Here is a 16405-nt window from a genome sequence, read left to right as displayed (position 1 = left end):
TGGTATCTCCCCTAGGCTGGGCAGCCAGTGAGTGGGCTGAGCTCAGTTTTAGCTCCTTCAACAAAAAGCCACCGGTGTCATTGTCACAGCTACAGGAACGGGGCAGTTATCACCAGTTATCACAACCGCGCTCTGCTATCTGAGGCTGCTGATAGCGGGCACAACGCAGGCTTTCCTACGCCGTGGCAGCGAGGCACATAAACATCGCCTGGAGAATAATAAATTGGCTCTTGCCATTTGCATAAATCAACTCTGCGGGGTCCCTCGGGGTAAAGGCTGCCTTCCGCACGCGTGTGTGCGCCGTATGAACGCCGAGCTCATTCCAGAAGAGCTCAACAACGACAACCACAACCCAGGGTGAGCTGATGGAAGCTGCGGGTTCCCACCTGCTCTAAAGAAAAACAAAATCAACACAAATCTAACTGCGGCTTCCAAGTTTCTGCCCCTGTTTTCTTAACTGCATGGCTGAAATGTCAAGCTCCCACGCCGGAGAGCTTTGCAACACATAAATTCAGTCATTTCTCTGGAACAATGCATCCTTTGGGATACGCGACTGAACTGTACGTGCATCCTTCCTCCTCATCCCCTCCCCTCAAAATGGTCTAATTCACAGCAGGATTACATGGCTAGCTCATTTTATGACTAGAAACTGTTACTCGACATGCATGCAAAAGGACTCTTGTTCACTCTTGTTCATTTATTTCTGTTCCATTAGAAACAAAATGAAAAACCCCACCTAGGAAAAAAACAAACCAAACTCAGGTACTAGGTCAATTAAATCACATACAGAAAATGTCTGTGTACTCCCAATTGAAAAAAAGACAGCTTGGCCACTGTTATAACAAAATATTAAAAAATACTATAAAATTGAAAGAAGAGATTAAATTACATCTCCCCCTCCAGACTTTTTAAAGTATCACAGAAAACTATATAAACACTCCTTCCTACATGAAAGATCAAAAAAACAAAGGAATAAATGGAGGGATAATGAACTAGAATGTATCAAGCTAAAGACATCACCCATTAATCAAAGATTTATAGGACAGCTGCACCCCTCAGCTGGCTGCTCTATCATGGTGCCTCAGGACAGAGCTGCTCTTTTTACAGCTCTCAGTTCAGAAAAAAAGCTGCAGGAATTGCTGTTTCCAGTTTGGGGTGACCAACTTGAGACAGTTATGTTCTGCTTTTAAATATACTGGACTCTGCAGTATCTGCTGGCCCCAGACTGTGCTGGGGAAGGTTAGAGACCTCTACAAGCTTGGCCAGAGATCACAGAATCACAGAATGTCAGGGATTGGAAGGGACCTCAAAAGACCATCCAGTCCAATCCCCCTGCCGGAGCAGGAACACCCAGATGAGGTTACACAGGAAGGTGTCCAGGCGGGTTGGAATGTCTGCAGAGAAGGAGACTCCACAACCTCCCTGGGCAGCCTGGGCCAGGCTCTGGCACCCTCACTGTGAAGAAGTTTCTTCTCAAATTTAAATGGAACCTCTTGTGTTCCAGCTTGTACCCACTGCCCCTTGTCCTATCATTGGTTGTCACCGAGAAGAGCCTGGCTCCATCCTCCTGACACTCACCCTTTACATATTTATAAACATTAATGAGGTTACCCCTCAGTCTCCTCTTCTCCAAGCTCCAGAGCCCCAGCTCCCTCAGCCTTTCCTCACACGGAAGATGCTCCACTCCCTTCAGCATCTTCGTGGCTCTGCACTGGACTCTCTCCAGCAGTTCCCTGTCCTTCTGGAACTGAGGGGCCCAGAACTGGACACAATATTCCAGATGTGGTCTCACCAGGGCAGAGTAGAGGGGCAGGAGAACCTCTCTCAACCTACTAACCACCCCCTTCTAATACACCCCAGGGTGCAATTGGCCTTCTTGGCCAGAAGGGCACAGATCTTCAGGAAAACTAATAGTGCTGAAACACCCAAGGCCACTTGTAACGGGCTTGCTACGAGGGCTTTGTGGATCCATCATCTTGCCTCAAACAGCACCTGCAAAGCAATACAGATTGAAAAAGATGGAAACTTAAAGCACCGCTTGGTCACACTTCAACTAGTTATCTCTTCTCTGAGCTGCAATTGCCTTTATTTCTTCCTCTTCCTCCTCAACACTGCCTGGCACCTGCTCGCTCAGGCTGTTTCTGACTTAGTTCCAGTTCGACCCCTTTTTATGCCACAACTTCCTCAATTTTGAGTCCAAAGAAAAAAAATACTAGTTTCAGGTACTGTGGCTAACCATAAGCAACAGCATCTCCTTCAGGTACACTTGCACTAAGCTTCACAATTTTGTCCAACAGTTACAATCTCTCTCATAAGCCACTGCAGATGGACACAGGTGTTTTCTCAGCTTCATGAAAATCCAAAGTCCCTCAAGAACCAGGGGTGGGAAAGTTGCACTCAGGAGCTACAACACAACGATGGCAGCTAATCCTTCAGTTCATATTTTCACTTCAGCTTATATCACCTCAATGTGCAGCCGAAGTGCGGACACTGGCAAAGTTCACAGACAAAATCAGAAATGTCGGTCTGATCTTATTTCATCTTCTTCAAACAAAACCACTGTCTACAAAAAAAAAGCCCAACACTGTATGTTGCCACAATGAAGAGATCACCACAAGATGTTACTGTGCACGTCAGAGAAAGCTCAGCCTTTCAGACTGGGCTTTGGAGGCCTCACATGTCTGGTTTACCAGCAACTTCGGCCAGCATGCCAGCAGACATGTCATGGGGTTTTAGTAGATGTGAACACTGTAAAACCACAGAAACACAAAGTTCTGCCCAATCTGCCTTTATTTGGTGATAGACAGGACAGGAACCAGAGAAAGGTAGAAACTGACTGCCTCTCCTGTGGTCACAAAGCCAACATGAGGGCACCATGGCACATACACCTGCAGAAGCTGCACTGGAGAGCAAAGATAGAGAGAGGAAATTCCCCGGTACCTCTCTGTCCAACAGCCCCCCAAAAAAACAACTCACCTTTTCAGGGCCTCAAGTAAACCACAACTCAAGCCCCTTCAAACTTGACTTCAGAAGGACTCTGCAGCAAGCCCTCAGCAGGGTGCCTGTGTTGGTGGCCAGAAGGCATGGTAGACTGTACCAAGCCTTTTGGGAAATGCCAGGCCTGGAAACAGGATGTCCCCATCAACACTTGATTTTGACTGGCAGCAACAAAACTGAAGCACACGCAGGTCTTCCAGCACAGTGGCTTGGGGCTAGCAATGGTCTTGATGCTCAGGGACAGGGGAAAAAGCCTCAGTGCTTGCAGAAAAGCATCCAAGAAGTTCACATGGCTGCTGGGTGTATGCGGGTATGGAGTCGTGCCTCTCTGACATGCCAGGCTGGGGGTTTAGAGCCTGGGAGATGATCAAAGCTGTTCTCTCACCTCCCAAAGGGATCCCTCTCAGCGGCTTTCAAAGAGAACATTGTAGAGGCCTCACTGCTTCCTTACCACCCACCAGCACGCTCCAAGCTCTGTGTCAGGATGCTTGTTCATCTAACCAGAGCCCCATAAAGGCTGCTGCTGCCTTTCCAGCCTTCCTCACCTCCACCATGGCAGGCTCTGCCCCAGGGCTGCCCTGTGCTCTCCCCATTTGGTGACAGTGGAGCAGCTGGTGGACAATCAGGCTGATGCTGGAGATCCCCTGGAGGGACCACGACTGGGTGATTCCAAGGACATAAAAGGGCACTTAGACCTCTCTTGTGGTACCCAGGGACCAGCGGGTGGGTGAGCAACCAGCCAGCTGCCATGGCTCAGTCCCACCACTTCTGCTTGTTGGCCCTCACTTGAAAGTTATGGCCCTGTCAAATGCTCCAGGTTAGCTCTAACACTTCTAGGAGGTGAAATACAGGCTCACCTCCCTACATACCTGGGTGATTCATGACATGATGCCCACGCTGAGCCTGGGAGAACTGTCTGAGCATCGAAGGAAGCAGCGGAGGTGTGGAAAAACATTCCCCTTCCATGTCAAGAGCATGACATCAGCCCAGAGCTTGTAAAGGGGGCAGAAAGCTGCGTGCTGGACAGCAGGCTGCCCTCGTAAAATGGGACCAGTTGAATCATTAACTGCCCTGGCGTCCCTGGGTCAGTGCCTACCAGTTTCAGTAGCACCCTTGGTAGCTGTTATCTTGGAAGGTCACTTGTTACAGAAAATCACATCCCTCTACCAAGTTCTCATGTCTCACTATTTTTGGAAGGACACGGGCAGGCTCTTTGCCTCAGTAACTGTCAGCAGAGCCATAACACGGAAAGAAAATCCATATAATGATCAGGCAAGCAGGGACAGTGCTGGAAACAGCATCGCCTGGGGGACCGTCCCCTGGAAGCACCCCGTGGTCAGGAGAAAAGGGATAAGGGCAATAAACATAAACCCCAGGAGCTATTTGACACTATTTGCATGGGAAGCTGATCTCCCCCCAGCCCTTTTCATTCTCATGCATATGAGTGGAGACAAAAGGATTTAAAGGCAAACCACCTGCGCAGGAAGGATGGTTCCCAAACCCCACAGAAGACAGAACCTACTTAGTGCAAACTCATTTTAATTAAAACATTCCAGGATCCACATTCCTCAGGATTAAATTACTGATTTAGCTATTTATACATATAGCCTCTTTCACCCTTTCTAGGACAGTATTGTTGAGGTGTTGGATGACACCAGTGTCAGGTAAAGGGAAACAAGCAGTTTTTGGTGCTTGTGACCCCTAACACAGGATCCGTGATTATCCGCAGGTCGGCCCCAGCACCTGTCAGCACCTCACAGATTACTGGAGCAGAAGCGTAATCTTCTCTGACACTAAAGGATGATTCTAAGGCCCTAGAAAAAGCAGAGGTAAATGGCTTAGGCAAGGTGGAAAGTTCCCAAGGCAAGGGAAAAAATAAATAAATTAAAAAAAAACAGAGGTGGGGTGAGCAAGGAAGACCTCACACAGAGGCAGCTGGAGCAGGACCTAAACTGCTCCCCTGCAAGCGAGCAGCAGGACTCCTTCCTTGCCTTTCACAGCAAAGGAATCTGGAGGTGCAAGTCCAAAACTGCCCAGCCCAGTGCTGGGCACAAAGAGGGCCAGGTCTGGGCACTGCCAGCCTGCTGGGCCGCTGATATTTCCTCTTTAGGCTCTGAAAACTGTCACCCACAGCAGGCAGAGACACCCCTTGCAGCTCCTACCACCTAGTGGCTGCAGTATCTCTGTGACAGAGCAAGGAGGCTCTTTGGAGGTCAGGCAGCCTCAGCACACCCTGGCTGAGAAAAAAACAAAACAAAACAAAACAAAACAAAGCAGGCCTTGCTAGCGAGTATCACTTATGCTGCAGCTGAGACTAGATTAAGACCATGCTGAGCACAGAGGCAGCACAAGAGAACAGAAAACCTTTCTGAAAAAAACATCAGTAGCTAATGTAAGCACAGAAAAAAAACAAACCTCAGCGAGCTCAAAACAGGCCAGCAAAAGTAGCAGCAATATAAATGAACTCAGGCAATACATTGCTGTTTCTGGTACTTGTGCCAGCTGAGCTAACGCTAAATTACTGGCACTACATGACATTGCACCGTGCAGCACAGACATGCCCCGGGCTGTTTAAGTCAGCCCTAGGCTGCGTAAGTCACGAGAAGAGTTTGCTGGTTTGGGTGAAATATTACACAAGAGTCAGAACTCAAATGGCTGAAAATCCAGCCAAACCCTCAAACCCTTTGAGCGCTCTGTCCTCAAACTGCTGCAGCATTTCAGGTGCTTCCAAGGCCCTTCCTTTCCAGTTTCCACAATTTCCTCTTGAACTGGGAGGGCCATAAGCGCACACCCCTATTCTAGGTGCAGCCTCATCAGTGCCAAGCAGAAGGGGTAATGATTTCCCTTGAACTCCTGAAGCAACTCAGGACATAATTTAACTTATGTGCAATGAGACTGTGCTGCTGGCTCATCCCAAACTTGGCACCTACCAGGAGCACCAGGTACCTTCCAGCTGCGCTACTACCCTGCCAGTTAGTCCAAGACTGTCTTGATGCATCTTATGGGATCAGGCTCTGACTTCGCTCTGATAAATGGTTAGAAGCCACAAAATGGCTAGTTCTTGAAAAATTCCTAAAGGCAGGCCCAGTAGGTCATTATTTATCCAGGCTCTCCACAGCAGACTGGACTCATGCTTTGTTTTTTGTACCGTGAACCGTTAATACCACATTTTCAGAGTTTGGACTGTAAGTGTGATATATGTGGTATGGTTTCCACGTAATTGCAAGTGAAACTAAGTATTGCTTTGTGTAACCCTGCCCCCAACTCCAAGCATAGGTAACATTTTTAAATAAGGCTGCAGGCCGACATTTTGAATAAGGGGTTACTCATATATATATTTATTTTCTGACAAGTTCATCTTAATGGAGAGAATAACTCAATGCCATGTAAAGAACAGGCCTTAAGTACTGAATCAGTCTGGTTAAACCCTCCTGGAAGGACTCTGTCCAATGAATACCCTGCTGTTGCAATCACTTCTCTATTATAGCAAAGGGATTTAATTATGCTTTTATATGCAATTTAAATCTGGTTATTCTGGATTGAAGTGGGCGTCACTCAGTGTAGAACATGGGCAAAAGACGCAACAAACAACATCAGTCTGAAATCTGCTTTTTTCATTTGTAAATGCTTCCCGTTGTGGTTTGTTTGTTTGTTTATTACTGGGAGAGAAGTGGTTTTCTGTTACTAACTATCCAGATAATGAAGCAAAGTGGGACTGAAGTAAAAGAGGAACCTGGGAAAGACTGGAAATAGCAGGGTCCTGCTATGACGGGCACCACTCCCTTGGCAGCCTTTCGGAGACTGACCAGCTCTGCGTTCAGGGCAGCAAAGGCCGAGGGTTCTTCACTCCTCTGATGACAAGCTGGTCCAGAAATTCCTGTTCCAGGCTGCTCTACTGTTGAGCAACCTCCTTTTCATTTCTACTCTAACTGTATCCATGGCCAGCCTAGACTCATTTAATCTTAGCCAGCACTCTGACATATTTGTTTCCCTCCTCAGTGTTCGACATCTGCAGACATCAATCAGATCCTCTTTTTGCTTTCAATTTGCTTGTCTAAACAGGCTGAGTTCTTCCCTTTTTTTTTTTTCCCCTTTGCAGAAGACTCTGCAATTACTTCATCAGCCCAGAAGACCTTGTCTGCACCCATAGCAAATTGCATTCATTTTTTGAACATGACGGATGGTACTAGCACAGTGACCTTAAATCTTCCCTAAGCCCATGGAAAATACACAACCCAGAAGCACGCTTGTTATTTTCACATCTACATCGCACTTCAGTAAGCAAAGCCATAGCAAAGAGCATACTAGTGAGTGACAAAAACCACGGCTCTGCCTCATCTGACCTCAAACAGCACACATCACTACTGGACTTTTTCCATATTTTACATGAGAACTTCAGGAAAGTAATTCAAATTTTGGCCCCGTGTCCTTATATTGTGAAATAAAAGAGGAGTTTCCTTGGTTACTAGTGACGACAGAGAGCTTTAAGTTTTGTTTCTGCTATACAGGACAGCTGCTCTGTGAACCACATAAGCTGTACACACACAAAAAAAGAAATATCACCTCATTTCTATTACGTGAGTTTACCCAAGGGCTCCACCCTAAACAAGTACAACTCTTAAACTCCATAGCTGGCTGCTGCATCACCCCAGTGAGAAGACAAATGGGTAGGTGGCAGGGTTCAGGATTCATTTGTCTCTCCCCTTCTTTTTTTTTTAATATTTTGGGTTTATATAGGAGGAGTGAAGCCAAAATTAAAGGAGCAAGTTTCTCCTGCCTCTTCTAAGAGGAAAACAAGCTCTGGTAGCATTTAGAAATGGACAAAAAGCAACCAGAAAGAAGCCCAGGCTGTTTGGAAGAGGTAAACTGCGCAAAATGCTTTTGGTCCTAGTAACAGCTTAGATCAGGGACTCCCAAATGTACCTTGCTGGGACACGGCTGTGGCTGCTGCCTCCATCACAGCCTCTCCTCCCTCCACCATCCACATTGGCAATGAGCTTCCACCCCCACACCAAATGATGCTCTAAGCTGGACAGGAGGCACGTGTGCATCCCTCCATTGAGGTGTACACACCGCTAGTGACAGCAATGCTAGCATTTTTTCTTATCTACACCAGAGGAAACACCAGCTGTATATGGATCTGATTCAGTGTCCACTCATGTCAGTAAGATCCTTTCCAGTAACCCCAGAAAGATCTTTCATTCAGTTCTGAGCGGTTCTACAAAGGCTGGCAGAGAGATGGGACGCTCCCTCTGCTTCCAGGCACAATTCCTTGAGTTTGCAGATAATTCAATGCAAATGCAGCCCTGTTAAAATTCAGAGCAGAGTCTGAGATCCCACAGGAACCGGAGGACACTGCAGGTCTGCAGACATTTGCACATATGCATTTGGAAACATTCAATGGCACAAAGATGTTTCTTGGGAAGACACAGAGAAATGCTGCCCTGTTCCCACCATTTTGTTAGGGAGCTTAGAACAAGCCAGGATTTTGTCTGTCAAATGCCCAGCAGATGTTAGAGGCGGAATATAGCAGAGTGTGTTGTTCACCCTTGAGCAGAGAGGTTTCTCCTGGGGCTAAGTAGGACATTTATAACAGGTCAGGGAATGAATACACAAGGGACAGCCTCTGTCCTGAACACGCCAGCCAGTGTCAGAAGAACTGCCTGGGTTATACTTACAGGAGTCTGGAAGCAACAGTAGAGCTTGGTGAGGAATGGGTGGTTCCTCGCTAAGGAAAGGATGCGTTTCTCAGTCATGGTGCATTCAACATCGTCATCTTGCAGAATGACATCTTTCTTCAACACCTTCACTGCATAGAGCTGCCCACTCTCTTTCATCTTGGCAAGCATCACCTAAACCAAAAGGGAGGGTGAATTGCAAGCCCTGAGCCCTTGGTCTCTATGAGCAACACGGAGCCTCTCATACCTTCTCACACTAGAAAGGTCAGTTGTGTCATGATCAGGCTTGTAGATGCGAGTGAGTCAGCCTGTTAGCATGGGCATTGGTGTACGATCAATGGCACATCTGCTACCGTCTGCAGCAGGCTTCTCCAGATAGAAATACCCACACACGTCGCTCCAACGTCTGGCACTGGACTAGCTGGTCAAAGCTCATCCACCGTGCCAGGCCAAAGCCCCTGAGCAGTGTCATCCACCCCACTTCCCTCTTCAGTTATCAAATTCAAATGCACCATTTCACGTTGGCTTTGTGAAACCCTTGTCTCACTGCATTTGAAACCATTGCCTCGTTTTTCCTTTAAAGGAAAATCTTTACATGCTCCAAGAAATGCTGCCCAAACGAGTGCTAACATACACACTTGCAATTTATGGTATGGGCCCTGGCATGCAGCTGTTCCTTTGGTTGCTAACTTTTCTCTTTTTTTGTGATTTCCAGTTCTTCACTTTGCTGTCAGATTTCTTTCTCTCCCCTTTTCTCCCTGCTCTCTGTAACCAACTTTGTTGCACAAAGCATACTCCACTAGACAGCTTATGTGTCACATTATGAATGAATTTCATCTACCTTGGAGCTTTGTGGTTTTCCCCAAAAAAGCCATGAATAACTCTCACCTTTCCAAAACTGCCCTTTCCCAATACACGAAGGAAGGTTAAGTCTTTGATCCCGAGTTTGCTCGCTGAACTTTCATTAACATTGTTCCCATCTTTCGGGCTGCCTTTCCCCTGATGTCTCAAAGTAGATCTTGAAACCAGTTTCTGTGAAAGAAAGTAAATATGCATCAGTCTGCATCGAAATTGTACTTCTGCCTCAGAGGTGTGCACAGGTAGTCAAGCTCTCAACCTGGGCATTGAGGACCTGTTCAGATGCACTGAATGGCCACTGGAACAGAAGCATGCTGGTATCACCACCCCAGAAAGCTCCTATATCTGAGTGGTCAACCTCAGCACCACGCAGAGCTGGGCCCACATGTCAACCTGGGCATTTTAATTTGTAAACCCAGTGCCCAGAAGATCCAAGAGGCAAATCTGCCTCTCTCGATCCTCACTCCCCAGGAAAAAATCAGACAATGAGTATGGAAATCCAAGTCTCCTTTTTAATATCAGAGCGAGGAAAACTGCTTAATTTCTGCAATATGCAAAGTGCTGGTGAGATCTAGAACCTGAGCAGATTTCATCTGAACCTCTTAGGTTTCTACCTGATTTTAAGAATCTTACTCAAAGCCCAGTTCAGTGGGACTCAAACTTCAAAACATTTTCCTTTCCCGCAGCTGGGCTGCTGGCTTCCATCGAATTTACAGCAGTGGAGAAAGGTTGTTCTGTCCCACACAATCAGTGAGATGTCTGCATTTTCAGGAATTATACCAGTATTAGCACACAGTTCTAGAGCTTCTGTTTTTGTGGTATACAAAGATCAAGTCAACCCCCAGTGCCCTCTGTTTACAGCTCTGTTTCAGGTATGAGTACACATACAAACCACAGGTACTTCTATTCAGTTTATTAGCCCGGACAGTCACACGAGACTTCTTGAGCTCCACCTTGTGACTATTTTAGTGTAAAGCAAAACTGCTCCACGGCAACCCCAGCCAATGGGAAAGAACCAAGAGCATTCAGGACAGCACCCAGCAAAACTGCTTATAGATTTAAGCCTACAGCACAGTCTGAACACTTACCTAGAGCCTTTAGCCCACAAATAATGAGAAAAGACTGCTATAACATCAAGCACTGATTTTTATTTTCCTAGTTTTATCTCCTTTTGATATGTAGATTATGCAAATAACAAATGCTCACAAGTGCTGATTTTTACAGAACTGAGCAGGGAGCCTGGGACTTGTGTTTCCCTGTAACTCCCAGGATAACTGTCCCCTGAACTGCCACAGCACGAAGAGCAAAGGTAAGACAGTCTGCTATGAACTAACTGAAATCAAAAGAGGCAGCACAGCCTAAGGAGCAGGCTGGGTTGGTACAGCATCGTGTCGTTGATCGATGTCGCTGGTTAACTGTATGACAAGATTTACCATACTTGGCAATTACGTTTTGGTTTTACTACTTTCTTTTTGGTCAAATAAAAATAAATAGACCAACATTTTATGGGTTATTGTGGTCTCAAGCAAACTCACTTTTCAAAACTGCTCGCAAAGGAAGCATGATGAAAACTGATTTGTTATCAAATTACAGCTCTGATTTCTATTACTGTATATTGTCATCTTCACTCAAGTTCTCGCAGTGTGTTTTAAACTCTCTGAATAGATTCAGATATGCAACAGCTGGATTTTTAGGATGCCTTAAGTACTGCCAAGGAGAAATGGTACACGTATGTGCCAACCCTGGCAGCAATCTCACTGGGACTTTGTCTCAGACAGAAAAGGCCAGGGAGGATGTTGTGTTGCCAGGGACCACAGGTTTTAGCTGGGGAAACTGTAATGAAAAGTGAAATGGTTTCTTCAAAATCACTCAGAAAAACAGTGAAAAACCAGAGTAGAAAACCTAGGCCTCCTGCTGAGCTCTTCTTACGCTCTACTCCAATCCACATAAGCAGACAGAGCATCTGTGCCTGGCTGAAAGTTTAAAAAGATATGGCATGAATTACATTGACTATTAATTAGTTTTGGGTCTTATTCTCCTCTCATTCATACCAAACGGACAAGAGTTAATGGAGTCACACCAGTGTGAAGCATAAGCAGGCAACAAAGCAACACCTCTAGACTAAAGCCTCTGTCAGGGTAAACCTGGATATAAGAAACCCATTTCCCAGGTGGAGTCTTTGCCACGAGCCACAGACAGTAACAACCTCCTCATGCAGTCCAGCGCCCAACACCATCTGCTACAACGGATGTCTCCAACTTCTCCTGCACCCATATAAAGACCCACTTGTAAATGTTTTAAATAGAGGAGGGGAAAAAAATAAAATAAAATAAAAAGACTCACAGAATTTGGGGAGATGCTTCCTGGCTGCAGACCCATGCACGCCAAGGTTTTCGCAAGCTCTGCTGAGTTCACCCCACAGTTCGGAGCAACGTTCGCTTGGCATCGGATGTGGACGTTCATTTTACAGACTGACAGGGGCGATGGTAGGGATGGAAAGGAAAAGAAAAGGAACAATTAAAATGTCTTGGAGGGATTTACTGCTGAGAAATTATCTAGCAATTCTGCCTCAGAAAATACACCCATCTGGAGCTACTCCATGGTTTTAAACTAAAGGGATTTTTGCCACTGATCTCAGCAGGAATAAAACCAGGATTCTCATAAGAGAATAAACTCCTGAAAATCAGGAATATAGCCCAAACTCTCCAAGTAGGATTCCACATTGCCTGCAGCTATTCATAAGCACACGTTCATCAGGTATATAAATACCATTGCATCTATGCCTGCAGACAAAATTAGTATTTATAATGTCACAGAATTTGCAAAAACCTTCCCCAGTATTTGCAGGTATCTAATTTTAAAGACTGTTCAGTGGGAAACTAAAATCTTTCTTGCTCTCACTCATAGACACACACACCCCCTCTTGTGGGAGACGAAGGCAAATGGAGACTGCTAAGTTTTTACAGTCTGGATCACCGAAACAAAAACGTAACATCAGGACATGCTTTGTCATCAATTAACAGCGTGACAGACAGGGCAGTCAACTTAATGACCCTTTTTTCCCCTCAGATGTCTTTTCATTGCCTTATCTCATTGGTTGAAGAAAAACTTTCATGTAAAGGGAAAAATGAATGCAGGAAGCAGTGATACCCAATAATATTTTCAGTAGTACCAGTTAAACAAAGCTGTGCTGAGAGGGCAAAGCAGAGTCCTTCTGGAAGCCAGAGATTAAAAAGTAGATCAGTGCTTTTTTAACTCTTGCAAAGATTAATATTCATTGCTTGGCTTTCTCTTGTAGGTCGCACAAATCAAGCCCACGCTGTACATGAAGAGTCTAAAAATATATGTATTTTTGTGAAAAGGCTGTGGTAAGAAGCCACTCACTTTTACACTGTAGGCCCTGTCGCATGATTCCCCAGAGCAAGGAACCACAGTGGTCACAGAAAGTTGGGACTTTGTAGTTGTGGATGCTGAACTTATGAGGAATGTTGATTCCAAACCTTTGTTCAGTCACCTGAGGCACCAAAAGAAAAGCACAGACTTAAAATTCAAACACATAGATATAAGCTGATGTTCATTTACATACGGGCATTTAAGTGCAAAGCTATGAAAACAATTCCAGCTCGGGAAATGACCCAATCCACCACCTCACTGAGGTTTATTGTGAGTGGACATTGAGTGACCAACCTCACCTGCTGAGAGCTGCTCTGGTGTCCGTGCCGGCCAGGCTCAACTACCTAATAAAGCAGATTTAAAAAAGGGCTGTCTAGCCAATTTTAAATTCTTAAAAGCAAGTAGAATTAGAAGTGTGGATTACCTCATCACGAACCTATCACACTGAAGTGCCACATACAAATCAAGTTAGCTATGGTATTTTGTAACTAAGCAGTTTTCAAATTATTGACTATGTGCAAACATGTAACCTTAGGTCAAACTGTTGATTTTATTAAATTCAACATAGATTGATTTTCCCAGCTCCTCCTAAAATTCTCATTCCTCTTCTCACCCTCCTTGTTATTAATAGTCTTTCATTTCAGGCCCACATTTTGCTTTATCTCTTGCTCTTATCCCCTTTTTAACCTTGTTCTTTTCCAAATGTGAGTCATTCAGATCTCAAAGACACCTTTGAAAAACATTAGAGCGGCTGAAGGAACCCATCCCCATTGAGCCTACTCATTACTTTCCATTTTGTGTCTCAACTTGCAGATCCTGGAAGACTGAGGGGGGACCCACCACTTCACAAAGAAAAGTCAGAGATGGGACCAAAACAATGACTTCAAAGCAAGTGGTGGCTCCTCACCTTTGTATTTTTTTTTTAAGAGTAGCTTGGAGGTGTTATAAACCCTTCACAATCCTAAAAGCGGGGTGAGGAGACTCACCATTTAACTAGCCTTAAGCGTTTTAACTTATTTTCATCTGGTTTGGCAAGGGGTCGTTGTAAGAAGTCTAGCTCAGCAGTTCAGAGGCAAGAAATAATGAGCAAAGGCAATGGTTTATCTGCACTGGAAAGGTTTCTGCATGGAATACCATACAGAGCTACCTCCCAATTAAAAATATTTCAATTGAATTTTCCTTGCACAGTTATTAAACAATTTCCAGGTACAGAAATGAGACATGCAATGCAAGCAAGGGGCAGTTTTGGGTGGGGATGCTACTCCTGTCAAATACAGCCAAAACTAGCAAGAAAGAAAACCTTCAGAAGCACAAGTTATGCAAGGGTTCTTTATTACCACATAAATAATTTCGTGGAGTAAAGGTGTGGAGCAATGACTAAATGGGCTCTTTGACTTGCCAGAAAAGAAAAAAGAGGCATAACAAAGACCAGTGGTTGGATTTTAAAGCCAGAGAAATCCACAATAAGAACTGGGCACCAAATTTTGATGACAATACAGTTAATCATGCAAGAAAACAATGAAGGTAAACAGTGCATTTGCTGTTTTGTGATGTCTTCCAATGAAGACAGCCTGCCTTCCTAAACTGTGTGCTAGTCCAGCCAGCTATTGGCATTAACAGAACAGCCATATGATACCGCATGGCCTTTATGCATGTCTCTATCACTCTTTCCCACTTTTAAATCCATAAATAAAGATAACACAGAGTAAATTCTGTTATAGGACAACCCCCAGCAACCCAGGCAACCCTGAATATTTAAAAAATATGATGACCCGAAATAACCAACGTGACTTTACCTTGAGATCGGTCTTGTTAGTATTGTTTTGGCACGTGCAAGCTGTAACAATTAGGTGATGGCAGCGCTTGTGTACAACACAGGTGCATACTAGGAAATAAAAGAGGCATGCTGAAAAGAGCTCTTGAAAGACTCAGAACACATCCAACCACCATCTGGGTTCTTTAAGGCCCAGCTGTTTCATCAGGACACAGTGAAAATGTGAAAAATAATCAGGTGGCTTGGAACGTTCAAAATCTCGTAACAGATCTGGAGATGCATCTCCAACCCACTGCAAGAGAAATTCTGCAATGGAACATTCACACAGCCTAGAAAACAGCTGCTTATATAAAATACGAACACAGAAATGACAGTGCAACTTCTTAAATGAACTAAAAAAAAAAAGCCGTTGAAATAATTATTCAGTGGAGAGGATTTCACACAAAGAACATTAGAGAACACAGGTCTGAGATACCCAAAGCCATCCCTACATCTACAGTGACAAAGTGCTTCCTACGCTGGATATCCCGGTGAGTCCTGCCCAGGCTAGTCTGTCCCTGAGGCTCACTGCAAAGCTTGGCTCTGGGAAGCTGGTAACTGCAGCAGAACCGTGCTGTGACTAGGCTAATTAGCTAGTCCCCATCAAGAGGGCTAATCAGCCCTAAACGTGGGCTCTCTCCAGGTCTAAAGCTGGCTTGGCTGGAATGAACTTGGATTCCTCTACTCCAGAGCCCAGCGGGCACTTTGAACACCACTAGGGGCCACAGCTACTGCCTGTGCAATATGTTTGTACTGGAAACTGAACTCAGGGATGTGTTGCAGGGTCCCACACTATTCCAGTTGTTGCCAGCTCAAGCTTGCACCCATGAGCGTCCATAAAAACATTCACTTGCACTCCAGACACATTTTGTTTACGTGCAGCTTCCTTTCATATGAGGACACCACTGCCCTATTATATTGCACAAGAAACAGGCTGCGTTAGAAGGCTGTGCTGAATGACCAAGCACCTGTGAAGCAAGTAATTCTGTCATCTTACCACAGAAAAAGGGAAAGGAAGAACAATAAGCACCACATACAACTATACAGCCATTTAGCCAAAGCATGCATTCAGACTAAAGTTCTGTGCCAGCCCGCGAGGCTGCCCTTTGAAGTCACATTCCTGATTTTGGTTTTTTTGAACTTCACAGGGAGAGAAAGGAAGAGGGTGGCCATTCCAGTAGGGTACTTTGTGTCCCAGTACCAGCTGAACACTGGCCATGGATGTCTCAAGCTTAGCTGGGTGCTGCACGTACTCCACAGCTCAGTGGATCTGCACAGGATGAAACAGCAAAGGGACCCCTGGGTTTTTGCATGAATGTAGAATAGTAAGTGGTAGATGCTGCATGCGTGCAAGGCGTCAGCCTGACAGCTGCTCAAATGTACATTTTTGGCTGGGGAGGAAGAGGAGTGGTGACTTCATAGAAGCTTGTAACCGCAGGATGACCCAGCAGGACGGGGAAGCTCTCCCAGGACAGCACAACCCACACACACACACCCTGTGCAGGGGCAGAGCACCTTACCTTGGCACTGGTATCCCTGCTTCCCAAACACGCCCCTGTTCAAAACAAAACGTGAACATAATCTAACATCGGAAAGCCAGTCTTCTTGCAGATCAAGAGTCAAAATGCAAGAGGACCCCAAATGACCAGATCCCTAAGGTAAAAAT

At 45.3% G+C, this 16405-nt stretch overlaps 1 protein-coding gene across 1 annotated transcript in view; it reads right to left on the bottom strand.

Annotated features, from left to right (window-relative positions):
* The window catches only part of PRKCH (protein kinase C eta), a 121620-nt gene that overhangs the window by 55446 nt on the left and 49769 nt on the right, over nt 1-16405 (bottom strand). The window contains exons 4-9 of the mRNA XM_082059466.1: nt 16260-16294; nt 14723-14811; nt 12918-13047; nt 11877-12004; nt 9564-9707; nt 8676-8849 (exon numbers count right to left, since the gene is read on the bottom strand). Coding sequence (XP_081915592.1) covers nt 8676-8849; nt 9564-9707; nt 11877-12004; nt 12918-13047; nt 14723-14811; nt 16260-16294 — 700 coding nt within the window. The remainder of the gene's footprint in view (nt 1-8675; nt 8850-9563; nt 9708-11876; nt 12005-12917; nt 13048-14722; nt 14812-16259; nt 16295-16405) is intronic.

The sequence above is a fragment of the Streptopelia decaocto genome, assembly GCF_964273445.1.
Source record: "Streptopelia decaocto genome assembly, chromosome: 7".
NCBI lineage: Eukaryota > Metazoa > Chordata > Aves > Columbiformes > Columbidae > Streptopelia > Streptopelia decaocto.
This window is presented reverse-complemented; position numbering and strand designations above follow the sequence as displayed.